This window comes from Phytophthora sojae (assembly GCF_000149755.1).
Source record: "Phytophthora sojae unplaced genomic scaffold PHYSOscaffold_1, whole genome shotgun sequence".
In the NCBI taxonomy this organism is placed as follows: domain Eukaryota; phylum Oomycota; class Peronosporomycetes; order Peronosporales; family Peronosporaceae; genus Phytophthora; species Phytophthora sojae.
In genome coordinates this window covers 12,920,094-12,934,375 of record NW_009258115.1, presented here as the reverse complement: position 1 = coordinate 12,934,375, position 14,282 = coordinate 12,920,094, and the positions used below count along the sequence as shown (strand labels likewise).

General features: G+C 50.7%; 7 protein-coding genes across 7 annotated transcripts; 6 read left to right on the top strand and 1 right to left on the bottom strand.

Moving 5' to 3' along the window:
- Positions 1 to 101: 101 nt before the first annotated feature.
- PHYSODRAFT_468634 (hypothetical protein) lies at positions 102 to 914 on the top strand (the record flags this gene model as incomplete). Its single annotated transcript, XM_009519620.1, has 3 exons — positions 102 to 558; positions 634 to 683; positions 750 to 914. The coding sequence occupies 3 exons, from the start codon at positions 102 to 104 to the stop codon at positions 912 to 914; spliced, it is 672 nt and encodes a 223-aa protein (XP_009517915.1).
- An 844-nt stretch (positions 915 to 1,758) lies between these two features.
- Positions 1,759 to 1,971, bottom strand: PHYSODRAFT_446284 (hypothetical protein; the record flags this gene model as incomplete). The annotated part of the gene is made up of 1 exon (XM_009519619.1): positions 1,759 to 1,971. A coding segment is annotated over one exon (213 nt), but the record flags the coding sequence as incomplete, so codon positions are not given.
- Positions 1,972 to 5,231: 3,260 nt separating this feature from the next.
- PHYSODRAFT_476057 (hypothetical protein) lies at positions 5,232 to 5,870 on the top strand (the record flags this gene model as incomplete). The annotated part of the gene is made up of 1 exon (XM_009519618.1): positions 5,232 to 5,870. A coding segment is annotated over one exon (639 nt), but the record flags the coding sequence as incomplete, so codon positions are not given.
- A 982-nt stretch (positions 5,871 to 6,852) lies between these two features.
- Positions 6,853 to 7,242, top strand: PHYSODRAFT_448400 (hypothetical protein; the record flags this gene model as incomplete). Its single annotated transcript, XM_009519617.1, has 1 exon — positions 6,853 to 7,242. A coding segment is annotated over one exon (390 nt), but the record flags the coding sequence as incomplete, so codon positions are not given.
- A 2,065-nt stretch (positions 7,243 to 9,307) lies between these two features.
- Positions 9,308 to 9,682, top strand: PHYSODRAFT_414185 (hypothetical protein; the record flags this gene model as incomplete). The annotated part of the gene is made up of 1 exon (XM_009519616.1): positions 9,308 to 9,682. A coding segment is annotated over one exon (375 nt), but the record flags the coding sequence as incomplete, so codon positions are not given.
- Positions 9,683 to 9,879: 197 nt separating this feature from the next.
- Positions 9,880 to 10,814, top strand: PHYSODRAFT_475315 (hypothetical protein; the record flags this gene model as incomplete). The annotated part of the gene is made up of 3 exons (XM_009519615.1): positions 9,880 to 10,072; positions 10,277 to 10,478; positions 10,586 to 10,814. Coding segments are annotated over 3 exons (624 nt in total), but the record flags the coding sequence as incomplete, so codon positions are not given.
- A 1,758-nt stretch (positions 10,815 to 12,572) lies between these two features.
- On the top strand, positions 12,573 to 13,262 carry PHYSODRAFT_470891 (hypothetical protein; the record flags this gene model as incomplete). Its single annotated transcript, XM_009519614.1, has 3 exons — positions 12,573 to 12,672; positions 12,739 to 12,895; positions 13,016 to 13,262. The coding sequence occupies 3 exons, from the start codon at positions 12,573 to 12,575 to the stop codon at positions 13,260 to 13,262; spliced, it is 504 nt and encodes a 167-aa protein (XP_009517909.1).
- Between the last annotated feature and the right edge of the window lie 1,020 nt (positions 13,263 to 14,282).

Sequence of the window (14,282 nt, the reverse complement as noted above, 5' to 3'; positions counted from 1 at the left end):
AAAGGGGCGGGCTCCAGGTTCCAGGTTGATGTTCCAGTTAGTAGGAGCAGGCAGGTCCCATCAATTCTGGAACCTGGAATTGGAGATAGCTACATCTGCACATGAATCGGCTCAAGCTGGATGAGACGGCGCTGGACCTGTTCGCTCGGCGGCCGACGCGCAGCTTCTCGACGAGGCTGAGCTTCCTGGACGCGGCGACTGCTAACCGAGACGGAGTAGAAGCTGGCTACCGGCCGCGACAGGTTGTAGAGCTGTGTGGAGCGAGCGACACGCCCAAGACTCGAGTGCTGGAGCACGTCGTGTCCTCCTTCCTCACCAAAAGCTGCGGGGCGAGCGCCCAGCCGCCCAAAGAGCGCGTCTTCATCTTCGACCACGAGTGCGAGGTGTCGGCAGAGCGGTTGAAGGATCTGGTGGCCGACAGACTGGCGGGGAGCAAGAGGGAAGACGCTCTGGAGGAGGCGCTGGGACGCGTGCAGACGTACCACTGCCGAGACTCGTTCCAGTGGCTCGCGACGCTCAATGATATCCACTTCCAGTTGTTAGAGGCCCCTCCGGCGCGTGAGTATTGAGGTTGCAAGGGTGTTTTTCAGTGGTTGGGAGGTTGATGGTGTGGGTGCGTTTGATGTTGTCCAGCGTTGATGCTGGTGTTCAACTGTGTGGGGTCCTTCCACGTTATTGACAAGGTGAGGAGATGCGGTGGTGGGAAATCGAGCGGCGAAGCTAACGGTATGGTGTCCTTGTGGCTGCAGATGACGGCCAAAAGCGTCGGGGACGGCTTGGCCCTGTCCGAGCAAGTATTTATTTTCCTAAAGCAGTTCATTCGGCATCATTCGCCGATAATTTTTGCCACGAAGGAGACCGCAAGTACGTGCATTTTCTTCGCTTTGCATGCTATTTTTTTAAGTAGGCGATAGTAAAATGTTGTGTATTATTTGACACAGAAAGCGCACGGAACTCGTGGGAGCACCCGGAGTATTTGCCGTCGTCGTGGACGCATCAAGTTTCGAAGCGGGTTCTACTTCGGATACCACCTCCACATCGGAAGTCACTAGACAGGTACAGACTTCAATACTATGTGCTACTCTCGTTGTCTATCTCCTGATAAATTATTGAATGCAGTTTCAAGAAAGACGATCAGAGCTGTGCTGTTTTAGACGAAAGCGACAGAAGCACGCACTTTGAAGCGAAGTGTATAGTCGGCGGAGAGAGGTGAGTTATGAATACGTGGTGTGTATTATAACGATGCACTTAACCTTTTGTCTTTACTGTAGCCGCATATATACGTGTCATGAGGAAGGAACTACTATTATCTCCACCCAACTCGGCAGCAAGAAATCTCCCCATGCAAATGCATTAGGGCGGTGATGATTTCAATCCTGACACTCAACAACTCAAAAAAGGCCATCAACTCTTTGTCAACTTCAACTCTATCCTACTGTCTACGGGTTCCTGCGGAGGTGTCCCAGCCACTTGGATACACCCCGGCCGACTTTCCCAGCCTTTCTGTGGGGGCGATGTTTGGTGGGATATTCTATCGTCACGGACTTCGATTCTGGCGGGAGTTGGTCCTGGTGTAACCTCCGATGAGCAGCAAACCCTCTCACTCCAACGCTTGAAGCAACATCTGCGACTAGCGCTATTGGTTATCGGGAGAAGCGCATCTCCAGCACTATCAACATCTCCACCAAGTTCTCGATCAAAGAAACTGACGATACCCGAGCATGGGCGTTCCGAAGTCGGCTTCACCCTCCTATTCTCCACTGCTCCCAGCACAGTAAGATTGTTGTGTGGGGTGGATATCCAGTGCAGTGTCGTGTGCACTATCAGCTCCCTCCCGTCGGTCTCGACTGCATTTGAAACACCAAGCGCTTTCAGCGAGCGGGGTCTGTAGTACAGCTCGCCATTCTCCCAGACGTATCCGTGCAGGAGCACCAACTTACTGCGTGCTCCCAATGCAGCGTCCACACTGCAAGTCTCCGGATGGTACCAAACCTCCACCACACAAATCCGCTGCACCGATTGCTCTCGTGTCTCGCTCAAGGTCTGTCCACTGGACAGACCTTGAGCATATCCGTAGTCTCCATCTCTGCGTCTGCAGGAGCGATCAAGCTTTCCGTAATCTTGTGTGTGCGGCGTCACGAACTTGGCGAAGCTTCGCAGCTGAAGGAAAAGGGGTCCGAGCCCGACAGCAGCCCAAACTAGCATCACAGTTCTCATAACCGGCATTTGAGTACTGCGCGTTCTCCGATTTCTTGGTAGTCTTGGTGCATGCTTTCCTTCGACCATGGCTGGCCTGGCGCTGGTGAGCACCTTACTGGTAGCCATGAGCTCGGCAGGCAACCATACGAGACAAGTCTATTCATGACAGCACTAATCGCCGACACACTTTTACGTCGTTTGGGAGCTTGTCACATCCGATACAACAGTGATCGTGTCGCGCCATAGCATGAGATTCTCACTACTTCTAATTATTAGTTGCCACGCAGCCACTCGAAGCGGAAAGTAAAGTCAACTCCTGCACGAAGGACCCAAACCAACTCAAAGTGAGAGCCTATCCATAGGAGGTGTTCAACATCAATGCACTCACCTAGATGCACGAGCTCGAACTGCAGTAGAACCACAATTCGAGGAATAGCCTCAATTGAATCATGTGCATCTGCGTCTCGAGCACGAATGCAAGCTGGTAGAATGGTGAAAACGCAAACTTGCGCTGTAGAAAATAGTGGAGTAGCACTGCGACGCAGCCTCCAGTGCTGCGAATGCTAGCGTATTCCCCACGGAACTTGTACCGCCATTTGCAACACCAACCGGGTAGTATACGACATTCGGTAGTTGCTGGAGGATTGACTTGTAGATCGCGAACACGAGAGGAACAAGACACTCAACGTACTCAACCAGCACCAGATACTCACATTGGAAGAGCAGCTGCAAACCCTCAACAATGAATGTTTTCCCTTGTAGTACCGATCGTGTTGATCCGCTCGAGGGTCTTTTGACATTGGTGTGGGCCGGTAGGACTCCAGTCACTCCAATTTGAGGTTGACGTTGACTTTCTTGTCTGTGAGATAATATCTTTTGGCACTCCTCAATTCTACATAGAGGCTTCCAGTACACGAAGTTGATCCCTTTGGTCTCGTGCCAGGGGGTGCGGAAGACAAGCCCACAAGCGAACACTGTTCTTCCACGCGAGTTTGAAGGTTTTCGGGTTACGAGTCACTGCGATCATCCGTGCCAGGAGTTTTCCACTAACAGCAGAATTGTCGCCAGTATTTTTTCCCTCGGAAGATTGCTGTTTGCGAATGAACTCTAAAACCGTATTAGCGTGTGCAGATACCTCGCGAAACTCTAACCATAACTGAGCCAAGTCCACTCCGATGAAAAGGATGGAGACGTGGATCGGTGGCGATGCTGATATACACACAGAGACGAAAGGTGCACTCAATAAATCCACGGAGAAGGCAATGATCGTCGGAATAAAATCCTCCAGCTCCTTTGTCGCTTTGATGAGAAATTGTTCTGCCGCCAATCCCACCACAGGCAACAATACCGCCGCAAATGCATAATAATGCACGGGTACAAGATCGTAAACCACTTTGCAGAATGGGGACGTCACCGCTAGTGCCAAGAACGCGATCAGGAAGCGAAGAAATCGGCCTAAATGTTGTCGACACGGCGAGTTCCTTTCAAAAGGTTTTCGACCAAAGACAAGCAGGATCATTATTGGAAAGAGTACTCCCTGGCTGGGCCCTACTGTCTGCCATGGGTATGGCACCGGGAATCCGACGGTGTTGGCGGCGAGAAAGTAGACCACCATAAACCCAGTACTTGCACCCATTGACACAATGAGTCTCTTAGCGTAGCGTAAACTCGAGGTCCGGAAGAAACGTGATAAGCTCGGAGGTCCCCATAAAGCAAATTATTGACACGGCCAAGCTCAGACGAATGCCGAACATCCAATTCGCTCGCCACCCTTCAGACGGAGATCTCAACGGCAAGCACTCCAACAGTACTGCCGTGGTCAATGCAGGCAATGGCGTAAGAATGCACACCAGCGCGACTCGAGTTCTTGAGGTAGTTTTGCAGTAGTGCTCCAGACTTGCAAGCCGTTCGATGGAGTAGGAACCTTGGTGCCCCACTTGAAGGTCGCTCCATTTCTGCTCCAGCCGATGCCAGGTTGATGCCGGTACATTTCCGCGCCCTGAGGTTACCACCGCAGAGGGGCTGACAGAGGCTTTCCCATCGTGTAGCAGGCAGCGACAAAAATGAAAATAATGTTGCTTGCGAGGGTGTTGGTTCTAGTAAAATCGAGATGAATACTGTCCAAAGTTAGTGCCCTATTTTTGAGCAGATACTTCCCGGTAGCAGTTTTTGATTTTGATTTTTTGCAGTTAACTCCGATACCACCTAGCAGCATAATCGAAACAATGGTAAAACAGAGCCCATCCTCATTGCAAAACAAGTTTTGATATGGGCGATTGCTATCGTCGTGGTAGCGCTGCTTCCAGTGCTTGCTTAGTGTATATTGGAAAATAAATAATGACTTAAAAATCAATAGGTAGGGCATTCTCCCTGTAAACGAAATACATAATGTGGCCCTAGGCATTTGGCTGTCAGCATCGGTGACGTTGAGGTCTGCCCAGCCCCCCTTCGGCTCTTCCGCGGCAGTGACGGCCAGTAGCGCAAAACCAAACAGAGACGAGGTCAACATAGTTGAGCTCATAGTCGGCATTTGGATCACCTGTACTGGATGCTGTGCTGTTGCTTGAGCCTTTCAAAAGTGTGGACTCGCAATTGATAGCCAAGTCGAAAGTTAAAATGGCTACGTGAAAAATAAAATGCCCGGCCACCTTCAAGATGTCATTGCTGTCGTTTTGCTCCTTCCTGGAGATCCTCGGAGGCGACCTCCGATACTTCTCCACGACCTCTCAAGCTCTGGAATCAAGGCATTTTCGAGCCAGCGCGACGATATACTACTAGTAGTCGCACTTCCGTAGTGGGGATATTTTTATTCCTACGACGAAATGCTGAACAAGTACTACATAGTAAAAAATATGTTGGCGGTGATATGAATAGACTCCTGCCTCAATGTGCACTCGTCCGTTATTCTCCAAAAGACTGACGTGTCCATGATAGTGCTGCCGAATAACTCAGTCGTGACTGAAGCCAAGCATGGCCCCAGGTCGCCGAGAAATCCAAGGAACCGAAGAGCTCGCGGGATCCAAATGCCTGTCATGAGAACAGTAATCATTTTCTGGGCTGCGGTCGGGTTGGGTCCGTTTTTTCTGCAACTGCGAGGCTTCGCAAAGTTTTCGACGCCGCACAAGATTACAGAAAGCCTGATCACTCCGGTGGACGCGATGATGGAGACGTCAGATCTGTTCAAGGTTTGTCCAGTCACGTCCATGTTTTTCGCCGGAGCCCGGTGGAACGCTTGCCCAACTCACTACTTCCGGCTGGAGGATCGAATACTGTGTCATATCGTCGTCCCGCAGTACAACGCTCACGGGGGCTACTTTATCGTAAATCGCACTACTATTCCGCACGAAAACTCGCCGTCAAGCTGCGATGATAACAGATTCCCACTCAATGGCAATTTTTACCACGTCAGTATCGGATTCTACTCGATCTACGCCGAAATGTCGGGGACATTCTGTTCTTCCGACGACACGGCATACCTAACTGTGAGCGGAGTGGGTACGTACGACATTAACGGTCTCCAACTTGCTGACGACAGGGGCAGTGGGGGATACAGGATGTCGTACTGGAACATCTTTACTGGAACATCCTTCACCCTCGTCAGGATCTTCACACAACGACGAAGCTTCGTCTCCTGTAGGAGATTTGCCAAACGCTGCGACCAAATGTCTGAGCCTTCGAGTACAAGAAGTCGTCGTCTACGTCCAAGAGAGCATGCGGCTGTCAGCACACGGAGCCAAGAACTTCCACCGCTTATTACTGCTATTCCTAGTAGGAATTTCCTACTCGTTGACCAGGGCGTCATGAGCGACTTCTTTTTATTGAGTACGCAAGAAGGGCTATTCGGACGTATCCAATCCATCTCGCTAGGCTACAACTTGGCGGGTCTCATGCCCATGGTGTTCGAGATGGTGGAGACAATGAACTGGATGAGCGAGAAGCTGCGGTGCCAGGTCAAGCGATTGCTGTTCAACTACGAGACAGCCCTGATTGGCGAGTTCATCACTGCCGCCGTTCTGCAGCATTACCTGACGACATTGAGCCGGTCGCAACTCAAGGATACGCAGCCGGCGGCTGAAGTGGTGTCATACTATTTGATGGGGTTGGCTGGGCACATCGTGCTTGCCTTGGGCTGTCTAACCATCATTGTGTCAACAAGAGCTATCGGTGCGATGGGATTTGTGTGGTGGTGGTTCGGTACCATTCGAGTGCTGGCGAAGATTAGCAGCGTGGATGCTGTACTGGGGGCGCGTAGTAAGTGTTCTGGGCGGATACATCTGGGAGGACGGTGAGCTGTACTATCGACCCGGCGTCTTGAAGGTGTTGCGCCATATATACTACTGCATTGTATGCTATAGTGAAATGAAGTAAGAATCAAATGATATGTTTGAGGGCATCTGATTGGATAATACAAAGGGCATTAACCCCTCAACGCCCACTCGCTGTACATACACCAAGAAACATGTTGTACGTACAACATGTTAAAAGTTGGGCTAAATGCCGCATAAGTCGGACGCTCTTGAAAATGCAGTTAGGTAGATCATCCAATCGGATATAAACAGCGCGTCGCCCTCCCTGAATCAGTGGCTCTGCGCTCATTCCCCAAAAAGACAAAACGAATGAAGACGTGTCATCAGCATGCCCCCCCCCCCTCGAGAAACGCGGCGGGAGCATCAGCGCTTTATGGAGCGACTGAAAGGCCGGAGTGCAGAGGACAGAGCTCGCCTCCACCAGGAGCACGCGGCTTACCTGGCGGGAACGAGAGAGGCTGACGCTGACTTCGGCGACGTCCAGGATCCGGAACCAGTGCCTGCAGCCAAGCGCACGACCTCCCGCGTAGCGCTGCGACCCCCCGTCGGCAAGAATGTGTCGTACCTGAGGGCCCAACGGCAGCATGTGGTGCAGACGCAGCAGGCTATTGCAGCGAAAACGATTGCTGGATCTGGAAAGAAGCGCCTGGTCGCGCGCAAAATGACGGGCGACGAAGAAGATGACGACTACTACCCTGAAGAGGACGACGACGAGGACGAGGATGAAGAGGGTGACGACGCCCGAGAAGCCGCCATCGAGGTCGCTGTGTCTCCCCCGGTGAAGCGGAAAGCTGTACCAGCCAAGGTCCGAGCGACGAAGAAACCCAAGAAGCCACGGAAACCAAGTCCTGCGCGCCTTGCCAAGGAAAAGGAGAAGGAAGAACGAAGGGCTGCAGCTCTCCGACGCTGTACGACGTCTGCAGCCGCGGAGAAGCAAGGTGAAGCAGCACTAGCAGAGACGAGGGCGCGACTGGAGGTGATTGCTGCAGCCAAGAAAAAGAAGAAGAAGACGACGGGCGCCGCGCCCAAGAAAGCAAAGAAATCATCACCGAGGTACGACATGTTACATGCTGGATGATACTACATCTTCTAATCTATCATGTGGTACGTCACGCAGGTACATCCAGCATGTTTGGCCAAGCATGTGTACAGCATCTTGACGTGGTGTATTATACAACTTGCTGCGCCTCTAGCATGTGTACAACATCATTATCTCCAGCATGTCAGCAAATGCTAGTCTGTGCTTTGTTTTGGTCAGATCTTAGCCTGTAGCTACTGGAACACCGCAGCCACCAACACCTCGAGCTTCTCCGGCTTTGTTGACTCCACCCCTGACTCCAGCACCGAATGCTAATTCAACAGGACAAGACAGGTATGAAGCAAGCGTTAGCAATGATGATGGCGATTTTGTATTGATTGTTGTTATACCTGTTCTAGTTCTGCTTCCTCTGCTGTTGCAGTGCAATCGCTACCTACTACTTCTCCTACGACGGTGGAACCGCCTCATGTTGTTGCTGCTGCAGTCAAGCCACCCCGGGCAATCGGTGCTGAAGCGGAGTCGCCTCATGTTGCTGCTGCTGCGCCAGTAGCAACCGATGATGGATACGAAGTGCTGAGCTCGGACTGTGACGAGACAGAAACAGAGGTATGCTTTTACAATGATGATGACGAGTGGAGCAATGCGAGAAGTATCGACTACGAGCCAGGAGATGATGCTTCGAGCGGTGATGAAAGTGATGAAGAGTACTCTGGCGGCGAGGAGCCTTCTGGTGAAGTGAGCGAAGTTGGCGGCGACACGGAGGGTCGTCAGTGGGACATCCTGGAGCCTGCGGAAATGGCCGAGCTTGCGCGAAGCGACGAGAACATGGCAGAGATGCGCGCATCAGGTTGGACGTTCGGTACGAAATTGTTTTGTTGTACTATGATGATGTATGATACAACATATTCTAACTTGGTTTATGGTGTACTTACAACATGAAGATCCTGATCACTTTCCGTCTGATCAGCGCTATCCAGGGTTGTTTTCCGGAGAATACGGACCCACCGAAGAAGTTCTCGCCTTGGCCGATTCTCCCCTGAAGCTGTTTTTTTTCTTCATGCCGAAGAGTGTGTGGAGGAAAGTGGCCGAAGAAACAAACCGCTATTTTGTCCAGAACCTGACGTCGCGTGTTGAACGCATGCTCAACAACCAGAAGACCCCCGGAAAAAAGTCCAAGGAGTGGTTTATACAACGCGAGGTCCGAAAACCCGAGGTTGAAGCCCATCAAATCCTGCCAGTGGTCGGCCTTTTGATCGCGCGAATGTTGAACCCTCATCGGCGACGATTTCGTGACCATTGAGGTACCAACGCCGTGGGCGCGATTCCGCGCGGGACGTTCAGCGACTTCATGGCTCGCAACCGCTTTGAGCAGATTATGGCCAATTGTCACTTTACGAATAATGCAGATACAAAGGCTGCATCGGACCGAGCGTGGAAGATCAGATCCGTCGTCGAAGTGCTCCAGAAGACGTTTCCCTTGGGGTATAAGACGCCACCAGTGATTTCGTTCGACGAAGGCATGCTGCCTTCGAAGAATCGGGATAACCCGACCCGCCAGTACATGAAGACAAAGCCTCACAAGTGGGGTACTAAGCTGTTCCTGACGTGTTGTGCTGATACTACTATTTGGCTAAGTATTTCATGTTGTAGCTAACTAATGTTGTATGTGCTGATACTGTATCCTACAACATGTAGACTTGAAATATATTGTGGCAAGGCGCAGCAGCTCAATGAGGTGGGAAACGTCCCAGCAAGCCAGCAGTCAGCGGATCCAAACAGCGGACCCTCAGCGGTGATCCGCAACCTTGAGGCGGTGCTTCCACCCCCCGAGAGTGGGGTCTTCCACCTCGTGGTGACCGATCGGTTTTATACATCGGTGCAACTGGCACTCCAACTACTGCACCGGAACGTCTACAGTATCGGCACTATCACAGGCGACAAGGTTGGATACCCGCCACAACTTGTCGAGAAGAATCGTGACCGGCCCAAACGACTCCCGCACGGAACGACAAAAATGGCAGTAGCAAAAAGCTGTCCTATGATGACGGGCTTGGTATGGTGGGATCGAAAACCTGTGCAGTTCTTGGGAACAGGAGTAAGTCGAGCCATGGAGACGTGTGGTAAGTACTTGCGAGGAACCAAATTACTCTGTTTTGGAAAAACTAACGTGATGTTTTATCTTATCAGAGAGGCGAACACGCGGCACACAGAGAAGGCGGAGCGATGTTCCATGCCCAGCGATGATCCGCGACTACCACAGATGGATGGACGGAGTCGACATTCACGACCAGCTCCGCCTCCAGTACTACTCGCTACAAAAGCAGACTTGGTGCAAAAAAATACTACAAGTCCCTCTTTTTTGGGCTTGTAGATGTTGCCATCGTGAACGCCTACATTGTCTTCCGTGAGGCGCAAAAGGGAAGCACCGAGAAGCCTGTGTCGCACGCTGAGTTTCTGATGGAGCTGCATGCTGCGTTGCTGGACTTGTCAGAGAGCGACTTCGCCGAACAAGTAAGTTTTCCATGCTGTATATGGTACATGTTGTATGATGGCGGTTGCTGTACATGCTGTCGGACGCTCATGTTGGATGGTTAGAAAGCCAACAACATCATGCATGTTCCACATGTTGTATTCCTGTGAGGCATGCAATCATATACATGTCGGATTGATGTCATGTTGGAGGTGAGCTAACAAAGTGTTTGCTTGTAGACTTCCCCACGCGAGCCTGCAGCTGGTGATGTGCCTCCTCCGTTACCACCGGGCCACGAGCCCCAGGAATGCCCAGAGTACCAGTATGTCAATGGGGTACGCAAACGTCAGCAGCGTCAGTGCAAGGTCTGCTCCGTTCTGAAGCGCCGGGTTGGAGAGCGTCGCGCCACGAAGTACTACTGTGCTGCCTGCAGCAAGTCGGACAAAGGTCGGTACGTGGATGTGTGATTGTTTGCAATGGTAAAGCAACCCGCTGACTACTCTACTGTTATCTGCAGCATGTATCTATGTAATTGAATTTGGCCACAACACTATCCTGGAACGCCATGAGCTGTTACCAGATCTGGCATCACAAGTGGGAAAATGGAACGAAGCGCCCGAAGCCGCGGTGCGGACGAGACTTCCAAAGTCGAGAGGTAGGTGCTAACAAGTCCGCCGGAAAGCGCAAGCGTCAAAGCCAAAACAACGAGGAGGAAGATAGCGAGGAGGCAGCTAAACACATCAGCAGCAGCAACGTCGAAGGAGATGTACGTTCCGGCGAAGGTAGTGACAGTGAGTAGGAAAATATGTGTTTGGTAATGAATGTTTGGCTGGCGGGTGAGGTTACAATTTCGTGCGGTTGTTGTGTGTATTCATTTGATGCGTTGTAGATTTCGCGAAAGAGACATTGAATACTACCTTACTTTACGCACTCCAGGCTGCCCTCGTCCAGTCTCTGGATAAAAAGGACGCTAGACGCTCATCCGAGGAGCGCCATCATGCTGTATCTACACCATGTACATGCTGTAGGTACAACGTGGAGGAGCGATTTGCTGAAATGGTCATGTTGTTGTTGTACACAGCCGGGCTTCGAACTTATACGAGACTAGTAAAAGTAAGTGTTGCGCGACTTTAACATGCTGCATGAGTAACATGTTGGGCGCGTATCGTGAAATAAAAAACAGGTAAAAAAACAGCTTGGGCGCTGAGGGGTTAAGAGCCATTCATTGGGAAAGAAGCCAGCGCTGCTGGCAGCAATATGATAAGCCGAGGGATGTGAAGGAAGCAGGCTTTCATTGCCATCACTTTCGAAACTGACGGCAACTACACAACTACCTACAATTGCTGCACGCAACATTTCAAGTACGATGACGACTACCGATGCCAGACTGGCGGCGGCCTGGAGCGCTTCAACGGCAAGTCCTACACCATGTGGAAGGACAAGCTCCCGACGCACGTCAACTCGTTGGACCATGAGTACCAGACGACGCTGCTTGAGAAGAGGCAGCCTGAAGCGAAGGTGCTCATGGCCGACTTCCTGCGGAGTAATCCGGAGAAGCCAGCCCTAAACCTCCGAGCAAAAGGCGCTTGAGATGAGGTGGGGCGTGGCGCACTGGAAGACGCACTGAAAGAGAGGAAGGGGCGACCTGCAGAACCTGCTCAATCAGACTCTGCCCAATTTCTATCTGTCGACACTGCCGGACGTGGTGTCCTCCATGGACCCATGTGAGGTGATCCGGCTCCTCGAAAAAGATTTTGGCCAAGGTGACGCGGACGGTCTGATTGAGTTGCCACGGTCTCTGAATAAGTTGACACGCAGCCCCTGGCGCGACTTAAGGACCCTATTCGCGCAACTTAAGAAGGCAAGGAATGAGATCAATAGGAAGCTTCGGAAGCTATTTAACCAACACATGGTGTCCGAGTCCTGGCTTTGCGTCGAAGTCCTGTCGCAACTGCCAAGCGAGTACTGGGTGTCCTCCATCTCGATGACCAAGGAGGACTTCACGGTGGACAAGGCGGAGGGGGCTTTGCGCCGCGTCTTCGGCGACAAGTCAAAGAAGGACGTGGGCCTTATGGACAAAACTCAGGTGACCCACATCAACAACGTCCGAGTCAAGGTGGTTGGACAGAAAAGAAAGCCCGCCAGTACCGAGGGCGACAGAAGTTGTTTCTATTGTTTCGAAGCGGGACACTTCAAGTCGGACTGCCCCACGAAAGCGGCCGACAGGGACCCGAACCGCTAAGGGGGACCTCTTTTCCGGACGGACATAAAGACGGCCCCGGGCGCTAAGAAGGCCAAGAAGGCAGCAATCAACACTCTCATGGTGGTGGTGGCTGAAGGACAAAAGAAGCTCAGCAAGGGCGATAAGACGGCGCTTGAGAAGAGCCAGGAGGACCAATTGATGGACGACATCAACAGCCTGGACCCCGAGAAGCAGGACGAAGGCAAGTCGGCTGAGACACCGCCACCAAAAGACATGGAAGAATTCGAGGCCATGGTACGTAAATTTCATTCGCCATATTTAAGTTATTTACGGAACCTAAAGTTAACGGATGATATGTGGGTTGTTGACACTGGTGCAGGCCGAGGAATAACATCAGACCGAAGCTGGTTCACGGGAAGCCTGAAGCCTGACCTAAGTCACGTCTTCACTTACGGTAATGGCACCGTTTCGCATAGTGCACTTAAGGGATCAATAAATCTAAATGTGTTGAACCCTGAAGGATATTTGAGTGCGTTAAATTTAACGGAAATTTCATATAACCGGAAATGTGATAGTAATTCACTAAGTGCATACTATTTGGCTAAGCAAGGTAACAGGCACATCCAGTCAAAATCTGGAGATTTCCTCTTTTTCATAGGAGATAACTTTACGTTACTGTTTGCAGCAGTAGCTATAGGTGAAGTTTATTACTTTCCGAACGTTAAACACGTAAGGACGAGTGTGTTTAGTGTCCAAAGCCACAAATATGGCAATATCCTGAAAGAATGGCACTTGAGGCTCGGCCATGTTGGTAAAGAACGATTAATTCGAACACTAAATAACGAGAAAATTACTGGGCTGCCAAAAATACCTTACTCCGAACTGAAGAAGGTTCATTTCTTTTGTAAGACATGCGCCCAAATGAAAGATAGAAGGATGTCCTATAAGAACATGGTGGGAGCCAAGGCTACTGAGCCACTCCATACACTCCATATGGACTCAACTGGTAAATTACGGGTGAATGGCTTATATGGCTGTAGATGACGCTACCGCTTATAAGTGGTACTTTGTGGTAAAATCCCTGAAAGAAGTTCCCGGCAAAATTCGGGACTGAGAAGACGTGTCACTTAATTGCTAGCTAGGTACAGCAGGTTTTTTGTTTTCAAGGCATGCATAGCCTGGTATGTTGGGATGCAATCATAGGATACTTCCAGCATAAACCCACCCTTGTGTTTGATTTTTGTTCACCATCAATAAAAAGGACACTGCAAGTTGTAGTATATAAACCCTGTTGAAATTTTGCTACCCATCTTGATCTAACTATTGCCTTCCGTAAGTACGACACATTTCTATAACCTGCGGGAAACTGGTCGACACACGAGCTGCAGTTCCTGGTGCACTTCAACCGCAGACTGACGCGCATGTTGTCTAAGACGCCCTCGGATGGGTAGCAAATTTTCAACAGGGTTTATATACTACAACTTGCAGTGTCCTTTTTATTGATGGTGAACAAAAATCAAACACAAGGGCGGGTTTATGCTGGAAGTATCCTATGATTGCATCCCAACATACCAGGCTATGCATGCCTTGAAAACAAAAAACCTGCTGTACCTAGCTAGCAATTAAGTGACACGTCTTCTCAGTCCCGAATTTTTGGCGTCTTAGTATTATTATAGCGCACATCCTGTTCGGTTTTATTGGATTGGGCCACCTCACCAGGCTGCATTCTCTCTGAGGGGTGCATAATAGTACTTACACGCGCAAAATAACCCTTACATAGCAAAATATAGTGTCAACGGTGTTCATTCTTTCCAGCTTACCCCTTCTTTTACATACCCTGGTATATCGGACGAGATTCTTCTTGCATTTCGAGCCACAATGCACAATCATGTATCATATCCTGTCTAATCTGATCGGAGTACCCGGGGCATAGTAGGGGTAGAACTGTCTCATACGCATAGAGCGCACCAGACGATGATGGCTGGTGTTCGCTGTGCACTCAGAGGGGCCAATATGCCGGCTAAGTGGTGGCCTGAAGCCTTAAACTATATTGTAGATGTCACC